The following is a 20,379-nucleotide window of genomic DNA, read 5'->3' as shown; positions in this document are numbered from 1 at the left end:
GCTCATGAGGAATTAGGGCTAGACTTCAGCCCTCCTTTTTACCTGAAGCCAGGTTTCCTTGTACAGTGAACAACCTGTATCATTGTACAGTGACCTCCCACCCCCTTTTAAAGAATGGTTTGGATTTCTTCAAGAAAGAAAGGAGAGGAGATGTGAGGGAACAGAATGAGTAAGGAATAAAGACGAAAATGAGGATGTTCAATTCAGTGTGTAATAGGAAGACGAAAGCAGGAGTGAAAGTAGGTAAAAGATATTCATTGGCAAAGGATGTAAAATGCTGTTCTTTCTTTTTTTCCCTCACCCTTTCCAGTGTATACCATCTTTACTCGTATTAACTGAATAGTTTTCTGTTTACTGATTCCAGGTCTAATATGAAAATTATGTCAGTTTATCAGTATAACATCTGTTCTATAGATAATAACATAATACTTAAAAATACCCATACCCATGTAAGCATTTCTACCTAATTAATACCTTCTTTCTAATCACAGAAGTCAATGTTTTACATTCAAGCTAGATGTTGGGAACATATGGGTAAATATATAATTATATATTGGGAGCTTCTTTATTGTATTGGGTATTAATATAAACATTTTGTCAGAAACAAGTGATGCAGTTAAGCATAAACTTAACCTCAGGGAGACTAGATGGCACAGTCAGTTGGGTTGAGCCATCTGACTCTTCATCCTGGCTCAGGACATGATCTCAGGGTCGTGTGATCGAGCCCTGCATGGGGCTCTGTGCTGAGCTTGGAGCCTGCTAAAGATTCTATCTCCCCCTCTCCCTCTGCCCATCCCTTGCCCCCTTCTTTTGTGTGTGCATGTTCTTCCTCTAAACACAAAACAACAACAACCAAAACCCCAACAAAACAAAACTTAATATAACTTCTTTATTGATAACATTTTTCCCAGGTTACAAAAACAGTACCTTCTCTCTGGGGAATAATTTGAGTAATAGAGTATTCCATTAAGAAGGAAACAAAAATAATTCACAAACTACCCCCAGGGGTAAGAAACTCTTTTAATATTTGGGTAAATGAATATTTAATTTTTAATGGTTCTCATATATATTAAGTTCCATATTTTGCCTTTCAAAATAATTATGTTAACACAGGATTTTTTAAAAAGCTAACTTTATGAATCCTAAACCACCTTTTTGGCCACATAGCCCATGGGTCATTGTGACTCTCCCTAGCTTATGCCCTTGAGTACCATTTACCTATGTTCTCATGTTATATAGGGCCTTCTCAACTATTCTGATTTTTTTTTTTCAGGGCACAAGGAGATCGCTATCATCTTATTTCTATTTCTGTACTGGTCCCTCAATGTAGCAGTTCCTTCTATTGTAATGCTGCCTTCCCCTGGTTAAAGTGGGTCTGGGAAATGTGACTCAGATATATATCCAGGAAAGGCTGACATCAACTCACATGCACAATCAAAATCTGTTTCATACATGCTTATGGGAGGTGGGGATTGCTAATGCCTAGCACTGTAGTTGGCATGTGGCCCTTTGTCATGATAATAGGCGAGAGCAGGAAAATTTTGATGAAAAATGAATTTGTTCTATATAATATAAGAGTTCTGAGCCTCGTATATACTTCCGATTACTAATTAAAATAGAGTTGTTATTCTGGTCTGGAGAAACACACACAGAATTTCAATCCATTTTGCCACAGAAGGTTTTGATTTGATCAAAGAATGGCTCCATCTAGAAAACTTTTATCATCATCATCAACATTGTCATCTTCATCCTCATCATCGTCATCGTGGCTAAAATGTATTCGGTGCTGCAGGGGCAGCTGGCACTGTGATTGAAGCATTTCGTGCATTATCCCACTCGCTGCAGACCTCCCCAAATAGTCACCCTTACACTCCCCGGTGTACACTTAGGGAAGCAGGACCCTACAGTTAACATGTATATAGAGTTAGGATTTAAAGCTGGATTTGTCTTGAATCTCATACTTTAAAAACTACCCTATACTTTAAGTAAAAAATATTAAATAAATGAGGAAGAGAAAACACACAGCTGTAAATGAGCTAACTATTGAAATTGCCTTTCATTGGTTAATGAAAATAAATCAGCATGGTATCTCCTTTTCCAGATGGTTCCAGATATTCCCGCCTCTTTCTATATGCACATGTTGCTCTTTCCACAAAGAGCTGGTGCATGTATCACCTCCCGTTGAGTCTGGCCTGAATCTGATGGCTTCAATAAATGCAATTCTGGGCGATTGACATTCTGTGACTTCACAGCCTAACAATTTAGAAAGCCTGGCTGGGTTGATTGGTTTTTGATGAGTGCCAAGATAATTCAGCGGGGGATGAATAATCTTTCTACAAATGGTTACAGAACAGCAGGATAGCCACATGCGAGAGAATGAAGGTGGGCCCCAGTCCCGTGCCTTATAGAAAAAAGAGCTCAAGACGGATTATGGAACGAGATATAAGGACTGAAACTGTAAAACTCTTAGAAGAAGACATGGGAGCAAATACATTTTCCTGGGCTTGGACCAGGCAGTGGTTTCTTAGCTGTGACACCAAACACATAAGGGACAAAAAGAGAAAAATGGAGAATTCGGACCACTCAAAATTCAAAACTTTGGGGTTACAAGCAATACGGTAAAGAAAATGAAAAGACAACCCACAGAGTGGGAGAAAATATTGGCAAATCATATGTCTGATAATGAACTTGCATCCTGCCTATATAAGAGACATTTAAAATTCAAAAGTAAAAAGACAAGTAACCTAATTTTAAAAATGAACTAAGGATCTGAATAGACATTTTTCCAAATATGTACACATGAACAAATAAGCACATGAAAATATGCTTAATATTATTAATCATCAGGGAAAATGGGAATCAAAACCACAGTGAGATACCACTTCACACCTGCTAGGACGGCACTCAGAAAAATGTATGGGTGGTATCAACTGCTGGTGAGGATGCGGAGAAATTAGAACCCTCACACTTCACTGGTGGGAATGAACATGGCGCAACCAGTATGGAAACAATCCGACACAGTTTCCCAGAAGGTTAAACAGTAACCAGAGTGATCCAACAATTCTACTCTTGGAAGTACACAAAGACATATGTCTACACAAAAATCCTATATGAATATTCACAGCAGCATTATTCCCAAGAACCCCAAAATAGAAACAACCCAAATGTCCATTAACTGATGCATAGATGAGCAAAAATGTAGTATATCCATAGGATGGAATATTATTTGGCCATACTGTGGAGGGAATAGAATATTAATATACACTCCGGAATGGATGAACTTCAAACACATTATGATGAATGAAAGGAACTGGTCACAAAGGGCCATGTATCATATGATTTCTATGAACTATGTAGAGCAGGCAAATTTGTAGATGCAGAACGCAGATTAATGTTTGCCTAGGGATGGGGCAGTGGGGAAGTGGGGAAGTCATTGTGATGGGGTTTCCTTTTGGGGTGATGGAAATGTTCTAACATGGACTGTAGTGATGGTTGTCTACTCTGTGTATAAATACTGTTGAATTATACATGTTAAGCGGGTTCACTGTAAAAACCTAAGTAAAAACCTAAAAAACTAAGTAAAAACCATAGACTAGTTCTGGTAGTGTCTGTTCCCTCCCTCTTGGGCTCTGCATCTCTACGTCCAGGCTGCCTCACTGGACAGAGGTGCTCTGTTGACTGAGGAGCGTGGCAGCACCAGATGCCTAGCCCTAGCCACCGTCTGCCTACAAGTTCATGAGTGACCCCTAGCAAGAGTGACAAAGGAACTGCCAGCTGAGCCCCAGGCAACACAGAATACTTAGATACAATGAAATGATGGTTGTTTAAAAGCCACCAGCTTTGAGGATAGCTTGCTACATAGCAAAACACAGTAACAAGTAGTCAGTCTTGCCTTAACTCTATGACCACATACAGTACCAAAGTCAAGTCCTGTGAAACTGTTTTTCTTAGAGAGGAACCTGTATAGGGACATTGTTTGATTTTAAGAAGAAATGAAATGAGGAAGAACTAAGGCTGGTGGGGGCACGTTTTACACGGCAAGCTGCGTCAGTGCAGGCAGGCCTGCCAGCTGGTCTCTTTCCTAAAGCTCACATTGGCAATGGGGGCTAGCCAGCCACTTGTCCAGAGGCCACCAGTGACTTAGCAGGAGCTCTAGAGGTCTGGCAGGTCATGTTTCTGGTTACAAGAAGTGACATAAGTAAACCCTATCCACTTGTCCTCCGCACACCCAAAAGGAAAATCGCTGAGCTAGAAGGGACAGTGTATTATAAAGAGAGATAAAAGCCAGGCGGGTCCATGTATGTCTTAAATGGAGACTGTCAACAGGGAAGGAATTCTAGATTCCCAATCCTGTGCCTGGCTATGACTTCCATATAACAGGACTCCGAAGATTCTGCTGGAAGACTGGAGGGAGTGCCAAGGAGTTTCCCTTGTCATTTCATAGCTGTTGGGCACAAATCCATCCCGCCCTGGGATAGACACCATGGTTGATTAAGTAGTGTAACTTATTGTATCTACCTCGTCTTTTGAACTGTAGAGTTGTTTCATTCACACTCAGGGATGATTTCCCCAATCATGGGTGAAAATGGCATTCTAATCCTGAGAAAAAGGAGGCTGAAACAGAGAAAAGTGGCTTGTTTTAAATCTCACACCCAAGTGATCTATTCCGACTAAATTTAAGTCTTCAAATTCCTAGCCCAGCATCCTTTCCACAGCAGAATTGGGCTGAAAGCACTGAAAAAGCATATACTGTGAACGGACCTTCAGGTGTGGAGGTTCAATTACTCCAAATGAAATGATTTATAAATATGTATAACTTGCTTCTTAGCATGGCCCTGAGCGAGTTTCCTACCTGCAACATTGAGTGCCATCATTCAGTTTTTTCTCATGTGGATGAGAATTAGATTTTGGAAATTCAGATATGATTGACATATAATGTTGTGTTAGAGAGTAACATTTTTCTCGTGTGGATGAAGAGGGGGTTGGATTACGGTGATCTCTAAGGTTTTGTCCTGCTCTGGAGTGAAACGGTACAACTTGTGTTGTGTATTATTGTTAGTTTGAAAAGAAAATGAGGGTTTTTAAAAGAAAGAAACGTTCATGCAGAAGACAGGGACTTATCAGGAATCGTTCTAAAAGAGGAAGATGACGCAATGGTTTTGGTATTTTATGGGATTCAGTTTTCCATTGAACAAAGTTTTATGGGTAAACGTGGTCCATAACCTAGTGGAGCTTATGACTGAGTAGAGACAGTAGTCTTTAATCTGATAATGACAGACTGTACAGGGAGCAATGAGATGGCCTAATGGAGACCCAAGGATATCTGAGATAACAAAGGATAAGGAGTCAAATAGTCTTAAGGAGTAGAAGAGTGGGAAGGTGGGGGGAGACCATTCCAGCTGCAAGAATAACATATTCAAAGGCCCTATGGCAGATAATGTATGATATATTGAAGAGCTATAAGAAGACCATCTCTGAAGCACATGAGGTCAGAGGTGAAAATGGTCCTAAAGGGGTAGAGGGAAAGATCATGCATGCATTAGAGGCCATATAAAGGATTTCAGTGTTTAGCCTCAAAGCAACCAACTTGTATTTTCAGCAGGAGTAGGAACATTGAAACATTATCAGGTTTGAATTTGAAAAAGATAAATTTAATTGCTGTGTTTTAACTTAGATGCTTGAGGTTGGTTTGCAAACAGGAGTGGTCACATAGTAAAGTCTAATGAAGAAACCATTGTAATTGGGTTAAAGGTGTCCGTGTTATGGACTTAAAGTAATGACAGCATTGGAGAGGGGAAGGCCTAGATCTATGAGTATGATTTGGGATATAATAATCACAATTCATATGACTGCCTGGATGGGGGGAAATGAGGAACATGGAGGCGTTGAGGATACTGCCTTGTTTTCTGGCAGGATGATGGAAGCACTCACTGGCACAGGACCAGGTTTGGAGGAAGAACCCGGGTTCAGGTCTGGGTCTGTTGATGTTGAGGTCTTTGAGATGTCTGTATGGATCCAAAGGTCCGGAATTAGGAATATAGGCCTGATCCAGAAACATAATGTTGGGGATCCTTGGGACATGGATGGCAATTGAAGCCAGGAGGTTGAATGAACTTCCCTGAGAGACTAAGCAATAAGAAAAGAGGTATTTGGGGAACCGAATCTCAAGAGATTCCAGCCTTTAAAGTCCAGGGAGATTAGCAGGAGCCAATACAAGGATAACTGAGAAGGAGGTCGGAAGAGAGGGACAAGAGGGAATGCAGGACACGGTAATGCTCCTCCGCGTGAGGGAAACGTTCAGCAGCAGCTAATGCTCTTAACACCAGCCCAAATGGGGATCTTCAAAATGCCCATCGTATATGGATGCAAGGGAGAATACTCCAGCCCCCATGGGAGTTTTTCGGGAGGTGTGGGGAGGACAGAAGCGAGGGCAGTTGGAGAACGCCGAAGAAGGAGGCGTGAGAAACAAGTTCTGTGGGAGCGGGGGTGTTGTGAAGGAGTGGCTTACGTCAGTGCAGGCTGCTGGAACAAATGTCACAGACTGGGTGGCTTAAACAATAAACTCTTATTTCTCACAGCTGGGAGGCTGGGATGTCCAAGATCAAGGCGCCGCATAGAACTGGGGTCTAGTGAGAGCCCTCTCCTGGGTTTGCAGACAGTCTTCTCATGTCCTCGTCAAGAAAGAAGCAGAACCAAGATCTCTGTCTCTTCTTGCAAGGGCAGTAATCCTATCGTGGGGGGCTTTATCCTATGAAATAACCCCCACAAAGATCCCTGTTCCCAATACTATCACACTGGACATCAACATCTCAGTATATGAATTTTGAGGGGACACAAATATTCAACCTGTGATAGTTGTCTTGTAAGCCCAGTGGTTTGGGAAACTGAATAACTCCTTGAGGAAAGAAATACTAACCTTTTTTAGAAAGGCTGGGTCCATAAATTGCCCTTTTCAAGGTACCTAAATGGAATGCAGTCTGCTACTGTGGGTTTCGGATTACATTTCCAGGCCTTTGTTTTTATTTATTTTTTCTTTTTTCCTATTCTTGTCTTCTTTTCTCTTCTCCTCTTTTCTTTTTTTAAGAAATTCCTACATCCAACGTGAGGCTTGAACTTACCACAATCAAGAGTTGTGTGCCCTATCGAAAGAGGCATCCAGGCACCCCACCATTTTTTGTTTTGTTTTGTTTGGTTTTCCTTTTCTCTCAGTTACCAGGAGAAGATGCATCTTGTTCACTCCCGAAGCAGGTCCTTCTGCTAGAAATGACATGTGTAACACCACGTGATGGCCACATCTGTCTAACAACTTGGCTGTGAGACTTCGCAGACACCTAGGATGTGGGATTTCAAAGGAGCAATTTTCCCTCCCTGTAGGCTTATTTTTCTTCCCTTCCTTCCTCCCAGACTGATGAGCCCTGAACACACGCTGCTGCAGCCCAGGGAAGAGGAAGGGGTCAAGTATGAGCGCACCTTCATGGCGTCTGAGTTCCTGGACTGGCTGGTCCAGGAAGGCGAGGCCACCACAAGGAAGGAGGCCGAGCAGCTCTGCCACCGGCTCATGGAACACGGCATCATACAACATGGTGAGTGTGCAGGGCGGCTTCCGCCGAGGTCATGGACGACCCTAAAGTCATGTGGCTTACGACGGCACGTGTGTGATTCTCCCTCATGGGTTTGTTGTTCCTCTGCACGGGCCTGGGCTCCGCTTAGCCTGTCTCCAAACTGGGCTCAGGTTCAGCTGGCTGGCCGTGCGTTCTCGTGCTGGGACCCAGGCTAAAGGAACATTTACTCCCTGGGATATATTGTTCCTATAGATGAGGCCCGAAGCTTAAAGAGGACAGGTGGATCCTTACAGCGTCTCCAAAAACCTGATCAGCTGCGATGTAACATCCTCAGCACATGTGTCCGATTGGCTACAGCAAGTCCCCTGGGTCCAGTCCAGATGGGAAGTAGATGTTTCTCACCAAGTTGGGAGCAAGGGGAGGGTACCATTCGCTGAACCACGGTACAAACCACCACAGTGAAGGATTCATCCAAAAGGCCTTGTAAGAGTTTGACTTTCCTTTTAGGGCTGACTCATAATGATGATGGCATAACCTATCGGTTAAGAACGACATTGTAACCTTTTATCTATTGCTGCATCAGAAACTACCCCAGACAATAAGCAATAATGAATGTTTATTACCTCCCGCAGTTTCTGTGGGTCAGCAGGTTAGGAGAGGCTTAGCTGCGTGGTTCTGGGGTGACATCTCTTAGAGATTGCAAAGATGTCAGTCGAGGGCTACCATCATTGAAGGCCTGGCCGGCTACAGGATTGTAGATGGCCCACAGGTGGCCCCGTGTGTGCCTCACAAGTTGGTGCTGACGTTGGCAGAAAGGTTCCATCCAGTGCTGTCTGGACTTCTTCATAAGGCTGCTAGAGAGTTCTTAGGACATGGCGACCTGGCCATTCTTGAGGAGGGAGAACCCAAGAGGATGCAAGACCGAAACTGCCGTATCTTCTAAGTGAGCCCTGAAAATCACACACTGTCATGTCCTCAGGACTCCACTGGTGACCAGGTCAGCCCTATTCGGTGAGAGGGGACTATGCAAGGGTGGGGGTACCAGGAGGCAAAGACCGCCTGAGCCATCCCAGAGGCCAGCTGTTGCAAGAACAAAGGCTCTGGAGTCCCAACTCCACCAGTTATAGCTACTTGCCTTCTCTCATCTCTAAAATGGGAATATCTACACAGGAGGTTGTAAGAATAAATGTGGCTGATGTGAACCACTCAGTTCAATGCCCTGATCTTAATAAATGCTCAGTGTATTAGCACAGCTGCAAGGTGTAGGCTCTGAACAGCAAGGAAGGGGCTGGGAACCAGGTAAACACATCAGCCTAAAAGTTAATAGGAAAGGTCAGACTTGAGTCATTCTTTTATTATTTATTTATTTATGTACTTATTTATTTGTCAGAGAAGAGAGCACACACACAAGCAGGAGAAGTGGCAGGCAGAGGGAGAAGCAGGCCCCTTGCTGAGTAGGGAGCTCGGTGTGGGACTCGATCATGGGATACTGGGATCATGACCTGAGCTGAAGGCAGAGGCTTAACTGACTGAGCCACCCCGGCACCCCTACTTGAATCATTCTGGCTGTGAATTCCCCTATCCCTACTTCCACACAGGCCTGGGATTTCTATCCCAAGGTTAGAAAGATAATAATGGAATTATAGAGGTGAAAGACTCGGAATTATTTGGAGCAGTGTTTCACAGCTGCAGATTGTAACATTTTAGTGGGCTGTGAAATCAATTTAGAGAGCCATTCCCAGCATGACTACTCCCCAAAGTATGGGCCAGGGACTGTACAGTGTCACCATGGGAGCATGAAAGAAACACAGAATCTCTGATCCTACCAATTCCTGCTGAGTCTAATCTACATTTTAGCATGATCCCCATGTGGTTTGAATGCACATCAAACCTTGAGGTGCACTGGACTGGATTTAACTAGGACACACGAGAGCTGTTTGCATGAAAGAGGAGTGATATTAGGTTGTTTATTTTTTAATGAAATAAAAAGTACATCTTTATGAATCAAAAAGAACATCAGAAGCATAGTCTATGTAATATCATTAAGTATTGTTTTGTAAAACTTTGATTTCAGTGAGATAATGATACAAACATTGGACATAGTCAAGTGCGTATTGATTTGCCACATACACATCATTACTGTGTGCTGGGGTCAAGTGTTTTGAAACCCATTGGCACAGAGGCTGTGGTCAAAGAGGCCCTCAAGCCACTCACTATATTCCCGGGGGTTTCTCCTCAGTAACCCTGCCAGGACTACAACCATTTATTGATGGCCTCCTATGTCATCTACTGTGCTAAGCTCATTGGGGGTGGGAAGTTGGGTAGAAAGTAGGGTGCCAGTCTGGTTTCCAGCCTTAGACATCTTAGAGTCTTTTTTTTTTTTAAAGATTTTATTTATTTATTTGACAGAGCGAGATCACAAGCAGGCAGAGAGGCAGGCAGAGAGAGAGGGAAGCAGGCTCCCTGCTGAGCAGAGAGCCCGATGCGGGCCTCGATCCCAGGACCCCGAGATCATGACCTGAGCCGAAAGCAGTGGCTTAACCCACTGAGCCACCCAGGCGCCCGACATCTTAGAGTCTTGTTGGGACTTGAATATGGCTATAGAAGCAATTAGCAAACAGAGGAAGTACTGGACATTTCATTTATTTCTTTCATACCCTGTGGCAAGCAGCGTTCTAATGATTTCACCAATACTGACTTATTTAAACCTCTTAAACTCTTTGAGGCAGATATGTTTTGTTTTTGTTTTTGTCTTTGTTTTTGTTTTTTAGGATTTTATTTATTTATTTGACAGAGAGAGAGCACAAGCAGGGGGAGTAGCAGGCAGAGAGAGAGAGAGAGAAGCAGTTTTCCCCGCTGAGCAAGGAACCCGATGTGGGGCTTGATCTCATAATGCTGGGATCATGACCTGGGCCAAAGGGAGACACCTGACAGACTGAGCAACCCAGGCGCCCCGAGACAGATATGTTTTTTGTTGTTATGGTTAAATTTATTTTTCTGTGGTAAGAACACCTACCGTGAGGTCATTCTTCTTAACAAACTTCTAAGTGTCCAATATAGGATTGTTGACGATAGGGCAGGTGTTATTATCATTGTTTTACAGAAAAGGAAACCAAGGCCCCAGCAGGCTAAAGATTTCATCTGAGGCCACTCGGGTAGTAACATCTAAAAGGATATTTGATAATAAGTGTGAACTCAGAGTTGGTTGGAGTGTGGGGCTATCGACAGTGAAAAACGGTGTATTTCGGTTAGAGTTAGTGCTGTTGTCTTTGCTATAGACGGAAAACTTGGTGATACCAAGTACCAGAGAAAACTAGCCTCTTACATTACAGTTTAGTGACTGATACTGTAACATCTTCAGAGAGAAGAGAGAGGGTGCCAGGAATTGTTTCCAAATGATTTCCCAAGAGCTAGTAATTATACATCAACTACATTGTAGTTTTGTTATGCCATCAGCATGAAGTTGCAATGTAAAGGATAAAAGAAGGCATTACCGAGAGCAAATATGAACCCCAGAAGTTTGCTTTCTGGAGTTTCAGGAGGATTGAATATTCTCTATCTGGAGACGTCAGAGTTTCCAAGGGAGCCCAGTTTCCCGGTCCAGCAGTCCAGCGCTAGATAACAGGTTCCACATTTGAGTTATGAAAATATGGCCACCTTGTATGTGCCCGTTAGAGCTAATGACAGTTAGTGTCTTGTGCCAGCTAGTGTCTTATGCAAAGCACTGCGTTCTCTAGCTAATAATTAACTTCACAGGTGAACCATTAAAGACAGACCGACCGATGCTAGGCTTTGAGCAGAAGGTTTCTGGATAAATGTGATTCCTTAGACTGAAACCAACAGATAAAAAAATCAAGCCCGCCATGAAATCCTAACTAGCTTCATTTATGAATGGTGGATGGTGTGTTCTGTAATCAAGACAGAACCTGGAGATGAATCATTAACTTACAAGCCTGTGTGTGTGTGCGTGTGTGTGTGCGTGTGTGAGTGTCCGTGAGTTCATTCACACACCCATGCATATATGTATATGTTGATACAAATGTACATATGTTGACCACATATGTACATATTTCTCCAGCTTTTTCATTTATCAAGGCTTACTGTATACTAGGTACTGGACTAAATATAGCTTTTAATATACTGTATATGTTTTTTTAAGATTTTATTTATTTATTTGACAGGCAGAGATCATAAGTAGGCAGAAAAGCAGGCCAAGAGAGAGGGGGAAGCAGGCTCCCTGCTGAGCAGAGAGCCCCATGCGGGGCTCGATCCCAGGACCCCGGGATCATGAACTGAGCCGAAGGCAGAGGCTTAACCCACTGAGCCATCCAGGCACCACTATACTGTATATTTAATGTGTGTATGCATCACATATACAAAATATATATATATATGCATATATATATATAAAATCTTATTTCATTTTCACAGCAACTCTGTGACATTGCATCGTTCTTATTATTCCAGTTTTACAGTGAAGAATTCAGAAGTGCAAAGCCTTTAAGCTCTTTCCCCAAGGGCGCATAGCTAACCAGTAACTACTAGGTGTTGTGCCTTAGACATTTTCCTTGGCCCAGGATGTATGCACCTGGGTGTGGCCGCCTGATACAGTGGCATGAACCTTGTCTCGGGAGACAGACAGGATCAGGTCCCCGCTTTTCCACCTACGGAGTGACCCTGTCAACCTCTCAAGTCTTTCATTCCTGAGGCTTTTAGATTTATGAAATTAGAGTCACATTATCCACCTTCGAGAGTTACTGACTCGCTCTGTGGGGAAGATCATATGATCTCACACATGAACTGGAAGGATTCAACATAAAGTCCGCCTCACGGCTAAGATTTATTACGGTGAAAGGACACAGAGAAGGATCACTGTGGGGAAGGACACCTCAGGTGCTGTCTGGAGAAGCCCGGCGCAGGATTTCTCTGTCCTCCCTCCTAGAACCATGGAGATCTGGCTCCTTCGTCCAGCAGGGACTTGCCATAACACATGGGCAATGCCTCTGTCCCGCCGGAGCCCACTCGAGACTCAAGTACAAGGTTTTTGCTGGGGGCCGCTCATGGAGGGGCCAGGCGCGACTCACCGCACTGCAGAGTCGAAGAAGGAAGGCACGTGTTCTCCGTAAATCACAGGGTTTGTACAAACAATCTAGGCAGGTTGGTATAGCAGTGTGCGGTGTACCAAGTGGGTTAAGTTGCCTTATTAGTCAGTAACTTCAGGAACTTTCCAGAAGCCAAGTTCCCAGATTCGAGCCTCAGACCAGGCCCACCAGCAAGCCCTCCTGGATCAGGACTGTCGTGGGAACCCCAGCACAGAGCTGCTGTGAGGTTTCCATGAAGAGTGGTTGGCAAAGCTTTCTGAACAATGCCTACTTCTTAGGGGCCCCAGATGCCAGCTATTGTACGCGATCTGATCAACGGGAAATAACAGTTTAAATTTATAGAGCCCTACCATGTGCCAGCCACTGTTTCTAGTCACTCTCCTCATGGACTCATTCCTCTCCCTGATTCTGTTAGGTATCATAATTCTTCCCCTCTTAAAGATGAGCTTAAGGGGCACCTGGGTGGCTCAGTGGGTTGAAGCCTCTGCCTTTGGCTCAGGTCATGATCCCAGGGTCCTGGGATCGAGCCCCACATCGGGCTCTCTGCTTGGCAGGGAGCCTGCTTCCCCCTCTCTCTCTGCCTGCCTCTCTACCTACTTGTGATCTCTCTCTGTCAAATAAATAAATAAAATCTTAAGCTGGTAAACAGCAGATTCAAGATTGAAATCCAGGCAATCTGGCTCTTACCACTAAATAGGACCAGACCCACTGGAAGCTCTGTAATTCCCCCACTTTTATTGCTTTGGCACATAGCGCCTGGCAGATGTTTTAACCATAAAAATGGTTAGCTCGTGGGGCGCCTGGGTGGCTCAGTGGGTTAAGCCGCTGCCTTCGGCTCAGGTCATGATCTTAGGGTCCTGGGATCGAGTCCCGCATTGGGCTCTCTGCTCAGCAGGGAGCCTGCTTCCCTCTCTTTCTCTCTGCCTGCCTCTCCGTCTACTTGTGATTTCTCTCTGTCAAATAAATAAATAAAATCTTTAAAAAAAAATGGTTAGCTCGTAACATAGATGATTCCCTTTCTCCAAACAATGATGGGACACCTTGGGATTCTTGTGCAGCCTTCACAGATGTGATGAACACGTTTCTCTGCTCACGTAAAGTATCTGCCTACGCTCTAGCTGCTCTCCAGCTAACTTTGCCTTACATGGAGGGAGCCAGAAACCAGATAATCACGTGGGTCAGCTGCTCCCAGCTGCAGCGGCTGACCTGGAATAATCAGGCTCCTGCTGCTCTGTCCAGGCGTATAATTTCCTCTTTTAGAGATTTAGTCAGAGCACTTCAGCAATTTCAACACTTCATCAAGCCCTCTCTCTTTTTCTTTTTGTTTTGAGCATATATTTATATAACATTTTGCAGTTCCCAAAGCAGGTTTATGTATATTATCTTTTCAGTCCTCCCAGCTGCTGGGGGAGAGTTGGGATTATCCCCTTCTCCAGTGGAAGACGGTAGCTGAGACATTCACTCGGACAGCCGTGAAGAGGGAGCTTGGAATCTGCCACACAGGAAGCTAAGTGCCAGATCGAGACAACAATGGACCCAATCTTTCCAGTAATTAAGATCACTGACAGAGTTCAGCCTAAGCCTAGAATAGCCTGGCCAAGGAAAGAATAAGAGGGAGAGAGAGAGATGGAAAGGAGAGAGGAAGAAAGGAAGAAAAATGGCCTTGAAGATTGAGACCAAAAGCAAGATTGCAACTTGCCCGAGACTGAGGGATCCTGCAGAAAAGAAAGTCTTCTGCCATTATTAAAACAGTAAGGAAGACTTGCCCTAAGACTATTGCAGTGAGGGAGGGAGATGGAGCTCAACTCTGAATGTCACAAGGACAAGTGGAGATTTGTAGCTACTGAACAGGGTGAGGGGATCAGGGGATGGAAATGTATTAATAGGGGGCATCAAGGGTACCATGAGCCAGCCAGCAGGGGATTCCTGCTACACCAATTTAAGAGAATTCTTTTGAAAGGTAGGCCAAGGACTTATATGTCAAAGATGGAGGATGAGAAACTTGTCAAATATCAAGAGTGATTGGGCATTGTGGTGGGTGAAGGTTCTCACTAAAGTGACTTAGCAGGTTTTTTCGCAAGACTGGGCTGGCTAAGCAAGCCAACGATGGGATGGGGGGCCAAGGTCAAGGCCTAATCAAAAAGAAGGTTCAGGGTAACCTGGCTCTCACTTCTCAGCCTTTTGGCTAAGATCAAGTGCAGGGGAACCTGGCTATAAAGTCAGAACACAGAGAAAGTCTTTGTCAATGGCAACCTACCCTTGCTGACCTACCCTCCTTTCCTGTCCTTGTCAAGACTCTCCTACTCACATTTTCTTGCTTTTTGCTTTTGGTCACTTCTTGCCTCCAGAAAATGAAGATTTTTCTATTACAAATGGTACCCAGTCAATATCTTCATCTTTCTTGACCCTTAACTAGAATGTAAGTGCTTTGAGGGCAGACCATTTGTTTTCTCTCTGTATCCCCAACGGTTTGGCATTTGTGTAGTAACTGTTCAGAAAAAAAGTGTTCAATGAACGGATGACAGTAATGACCCCATATTGAGGCCTTGCCATTTGCAGGGCACAGGGCTGAGTATTTATGCCCTGTTCTTTGAGTGTGAGCAGCCCCAGTCAGCATTGGCTTTAAACATATGGCAGAGCTATCCGACAGTGAAAGGAAACATTGAAGAACCAGATGTCTGAAGAACTAGAGCACCTCTTGGAGATCCAGGTGCCAGGAACCTGTGACTAAAGGGCCATGTCTTCCAGCCACCCACCGCCTGGGAACTGGCTCCAAGCTCAACTCCAGAGAGATTCTGATTGGCTGAACCTAGGTCACATGCCCACGTCTTCATCCAAAAGGAGCGGAACCCTCTGACAGACTCACCAGGAGGAGAGGGCTGTTGGTCACCAAAAAAAAAAAAAGGTTGAAAGTTCTGTCAGCACAGGGAAATGAGCGCTAAGACAGGCAAAAGTGTTAGACAGGCTTTTTTTTTTCTTTCATTTATTTGTTTTAATTGGGCTTTGATAGTCCCCATACAGTACATCCTTGGTTCCCTGATTCATTGTTTGCCTGTAACTCCCAGTGATCCACAAAAGACAGGCTGTTCTTAACCACTGTTAGCTCCTTTAATCCTTCCCCCTCAAATCAGTGCATTTGGTATTGTTGTCCCTGCTGCTTTAGATGACCGTGTTGTAGGATTTTTAACTAGTATGACCATTCTTCGCTTCTAAATGTTAAACTCTGAATAGGGGGGGAAAAAAAAAGCTTGGGGAGAATATTTTCCTCAATCTACTTTTAATAGTTCTTTCAAGCATAATCTTTATCAACAGCCACAATCTAATAAAACCATTTCATTTTCTCAATTTGGAATTTTGGGGAATTATCCCACTGTGCCTTCTGATGTGCTTTGACTCTATTTTACTTTTTATTATAGCTGAATCCAAAGCAAGAAGGAAAATGTACACAGCCAGAATTTTGCTGCAATGTAAACAGAAGGGAGCAAGGTTGCTTGGTAAAGTCAAGGGCTAATGCACTGGCACACATTACAGTGTTGATTCTGGTTAAAGGAAAACAGGTCTGTAGCCACACTGAGCCTTAACTATTAGAAAGTATGAAGGGAATGAGAGACAGCCTTATGTCATGTAATTTTCCAAAAGAGTACGATGCATAAGGAACAGAGGGCTTTTGTGAACAGTGCCGTTAACTGCAAACATTTCCATCTTCAGTTGACATTAGTATAACTTGTCAGGTCCGCAGACACTGATCTAGCCACAGACAGTGTTTGGCCTTGAAACCTGTGGTCCTACCAATTCCAATTCCTGCCTCGCTCCTGATAGCTCGTCATCCAGTGTCCTACCCATATGTAGTCCTCAGTTTACCCAGGTGCAGCATTCTTATAACAACACGAGGAAGTCTTGAAGTTCAACAACACAATTGCTGTGCAGTTGAAGTATGTGGAAGCTATGCGATCTTGTATTAAGTACTACTCAGCTAGGTGTTCAGTGGTAATTTGAGGACTTCGCTGAATTTCCGTGGTCATCTCTAGTGGGACATGTAGAGGTCTCGGGTTTATTAGAAAGGCGTATCAGGGTGGAACCGACGGTTCAGGTGGCTGATCATGATATGCCCCTCCTCTCTTCTGCTGCTCAGGAAGCACCACGATGTTAAGTCTGGGCTACTGATGGACATGAGCTTGACCATAGTCCTCAAGGCAAAATGGAGGGGGGTGGGACAAAATATTAAGAGGCCTTCCTTTAAGGCATGAAATGCCTCCATTCTCTTTTCCATCACAGATCATTTTTCTAGCTCTTGACTCAGCATCAGTCTTGAGTGAGTTTTTTGTGGCAGTCCCTTGTAATGGGGAGACTGGGACATTGGAGGAAGGGTTCATGTCTGGGACCCAGGTTCTCCTTGGATACTAATAAGGATTTCTCTCACAGCATTTCATCCTTGCGGCTGTCCTGCAGTCTTTCGTGCTCATGCCTCTACAAAGTCCCCAACTAGTCACGCCTGGCTCAGGATCCTTACCCATTCAGGCTCACGTTAACTCAGTTTCTCCTTGCTGACCTTCCCCTCCCAGACAGTGTGTCTGGATTGTCATTTTGTGTTTGGACCTCCAGTTCCTTCTCCAGCTGCCTCCTCCCCTATTCTGGTAGGAATGGCTAAGTAAGCTTATTTGTACTGGGCATACAAATAAAGCGTATTTGTACTGGGGAGTGATTGCTGGGTGTAAAACTGACCATATGTCAACTCTGATCGGTGTGACTATGCAACAGTATTAAGTTAAAATTTATGAAGGAATTACACACACATATGCACACACATCCAGATTACAATGGAAAACATGTGTTTATTAATGTTCATAACCAAATTTAGTCAAATTTGGGGAGTAATGTTTTTGTAAAATTATTTATGTAAATTATTTTAAAACTGACATAAACTTTTAAAGGCTCTAACATTTTCTCGAAAAAGCTTCCTTTCACTTTCTTCTCTGTCCCAGTGGTGACATGGGACCTAAGGAGGAGCCCACCCACCCCCCTTCTCTCCTTCTATCCAAGCAAGGCCTGCATATCGGGATCTATGTTCTCTCCATCTTATTGTAGCCACTTCTTCAGCTCCTGTACAGTTTCAGTTCAAGGAAATTACCAAAGCCACCATACCTGGGGAGAAGGGGTAGGTGTTGGTTTGGCCCGCTGGCTGGCTCCTGTCTTTCTAAAATCATCTTTGACAGTTGCCGAGAGCATAATCGCAAAGAAGGATTCCTGCCAAGTGGGAACATAAAGTGATTCCACATCAAAATGAAGGAACTGGATGGGGGACATAGTGTGGGGGGCAGGAAAAGGGACGGCAATAACAAGAACCCTCGATCACTCAGCTGTCAGAAGCTCGGGGTAACAATAGATAGCTCTCAAAGGGCTACACGTAAGGGCCTGAACTTGTTTGGTGGCTAGCTGGTCTGTTCTGATGGCGTATCAGCCTCTACTCTAGACTGATCCCGTTTCCCACAGGAGCATGATGTAAGCCATAAATGCAATCCATAGATGTACTTTTAAAATTTCTAAGGGCCACAGTAAAAACCGTAGAAGCAGGTGAACTTAATCGCAATAATCTTATGTGAAGTCACCATCTCTAAAATATCATTTCAAAATATGGTTAACATGACAGATACCAATCAGCTCTTTAATGTTCTTATTTTCTTTACTCAATCTTTTAAAATTCAGTGCAGGGACGTCTGGGTGGCCCAGCCAGTTAGGCATCTGACTCTTAATCTCAGCTCATGTCTTGATCTCAGGGTTGTGAGTTCAAGCCCCATTCAAGCCCCAATACTAATACTAATAAAATAATAATAATAATGATAATGATAATAAAATCCAGAGCTCATCTCAATTCGGACTCTGCCACATTTTAAGTCCTTGGCAGGCCCATGTGTCCTTTGGCTGTCATTCTAGAGAGCCAAGCTCTGGTCCTTTCTGAATCCATCACAGGGTAGGACAGTATCCTGGGGAATGTGTTTGTCATTTTTCAGCCCTTCATCTCAGACATCTTTGTCTGTGGCTAAATACCCGATCATTTGCGTCAGAGAAGCACCTGGTTATCTCTGTTTTGCCACGCCAGTTTGGACACCCCCACAGAGCTGGTCGCCAGCCATGGAAGTTTCTGGAATGGCAACAGTAATTCTCTCTTCCCAGCGTACTGATTTCCCAATCATGTTTTCTTTCTCTTCTGTTTTTTAAATATTCCCTTTGATTTTTAAATATTTCCACAAGTCAGAAACTGTTGCCTGCCATCACTTAGGCTGATTTTGATCTTGGAGGCTCCCTCTTTGCTCAGAAAGGGCTTATCCAATAAGTAACGCAAAGTTCAGGAGCACTTGCTTAAACTCCTGCTCTTCCTTGTGGGCTCTTTTGGATTTTTGCTGGCAGCAGGATAGTTATTAATGGTGCATTGACATTGTTGTGACCTGCCTTTCAGAGATCTGTGTGTCCCCATATGTTTATGAATTTCACTTATGATGGATAAAAGATGAAGGTATTGTAATTTCTTTTCTGCCGATGTGAAAATTGAGGCCCAGGGAATGTCCATAAGCAATTCCGTCCCAGGGGAATCAGAGCCTCGTGGCTGGAAGGCATATCTTCTGCCTGCATGACTTTATGTCTAATCCCTCTTGGCTTTGAGTCAAGCAGTTTGTTGCAAGGTGCGGGCTGCAAATAAATGGGAAGCATTTGTTTTTTTTAAGCTTTTGATTTCATGTCTCCAGACCTACATTTGGAACAGCATCAGGATTGTGCTTTGGTACAAATAACAGAAAATATAATAATGACAGGTTGAACAGAGAGGTCCTTCTGCCTCAGGCAGGAAGCTGCTCCAGGGAGAGGTGGGGAGGGGGGTGTCCTGGGCTGATAAGAGGTAGATACGGCCCCATCCATTTCTGCTTGGCTATTCCTAGAGTTCGCCAGACTTCATGTCTGTACTGTGGGTGGGGAAAAGATGGAAAGGCAGAGAGAGGTCACCTAGTTAAGACTTGGCTTTTTGTTTAGGAAAGGTTGCCTCTTCTCGACACTTACACCTACATCATGAGGGTCAGAACTGGGTCACATGGTCACCCTTGACAGAAGGCGATCAGTGATCGAATGCTTTTTACCCAGATACACTGCTGCCATGGGCAAGTCATAAAGGAGGAAGAAAGAGAGAGTGGGTTTTGGAGAAGCAGCTAGCGTTGTCATCCACAAGGACAAATGTCTTTTATCATTTCACAGTGACATATGCTTCCCTGGGAAACTAGACTTCCAAGGGATAGTTTCCTTCTTGCGTCCACTCACGGAGTTCCTTGTAGCTCTAAGTGAGATTTGAAATCGCTGGGGGTACCAATGTCAATGTCTTAGTTTTGACCACTGTACATGGTTATCTTAACATGAGGGTATGTTGGGGTAGATGGGGACTATCTATACTACCTTTACTGCTTTCCTATAAATCTAAGAAGATTTCAAAATACAAAACTTATTTAAAAAAAAAAAAGCATTCAAGGTTTTTTCCTATACCTTTTTTTGTTTAAGAAAAGGTGAGTACAGTTATAAATGATATAGAAAATAGATGAAGACCATTAAAAAAAAAAAAAACACCTCTAAATCTCACCACCGATTTCTTCCTTTTCTGAACATCTGCTTTTTCCTTCTTCAAAGATACTGCACTCTTCAGTGTCATAAAAACACCTGACAAATTACTTGATGGTGAA

At 43.7% G+C, this 20,379-nt stretch overlaps 1 protein-coding gene across 1 annotated transcript in view; it reads left to right on the top strand.

The window, feature by feature from the left end:
• DEPTOR (DEP domain containing MTOR interacting protein) overlaps positions 1 to 20,379 on the top strand; it is a 130,517-nt gene that overhangs the window by 61,749 nt on the left and 48,389 nt on the right. Inside the window, exon 4 of the mRNA XM_044245035.1 lies at positions 7,405 to 7,583. Within this exon, the coding sequence (XP_044100970.1) occupies positions 7,405 to 7,583 (179 nt within the window). The remainder of the gene's footprint in view (positions 1 to 7,404; positions 7,584 to 20,379) is intronic.

This window comes from Neovison vison, chromosome 4 (genome assembly GCF_020171115.1).
Source record: "Neovison vison isolate M4711 chromosome 4, ASM_NN_V1, whole genome shotgun sequence".
Lineage (NCBI taxonomy): Eukaryota > Metazoa > Chordata > Mammalia > Carnivora > Mustelidae > Neogale > Neogale vison.
Note: the sequence above shows the minus strand (reverse complement) of the source record. Positions and strands in the feature narration are given on the sequence as shown.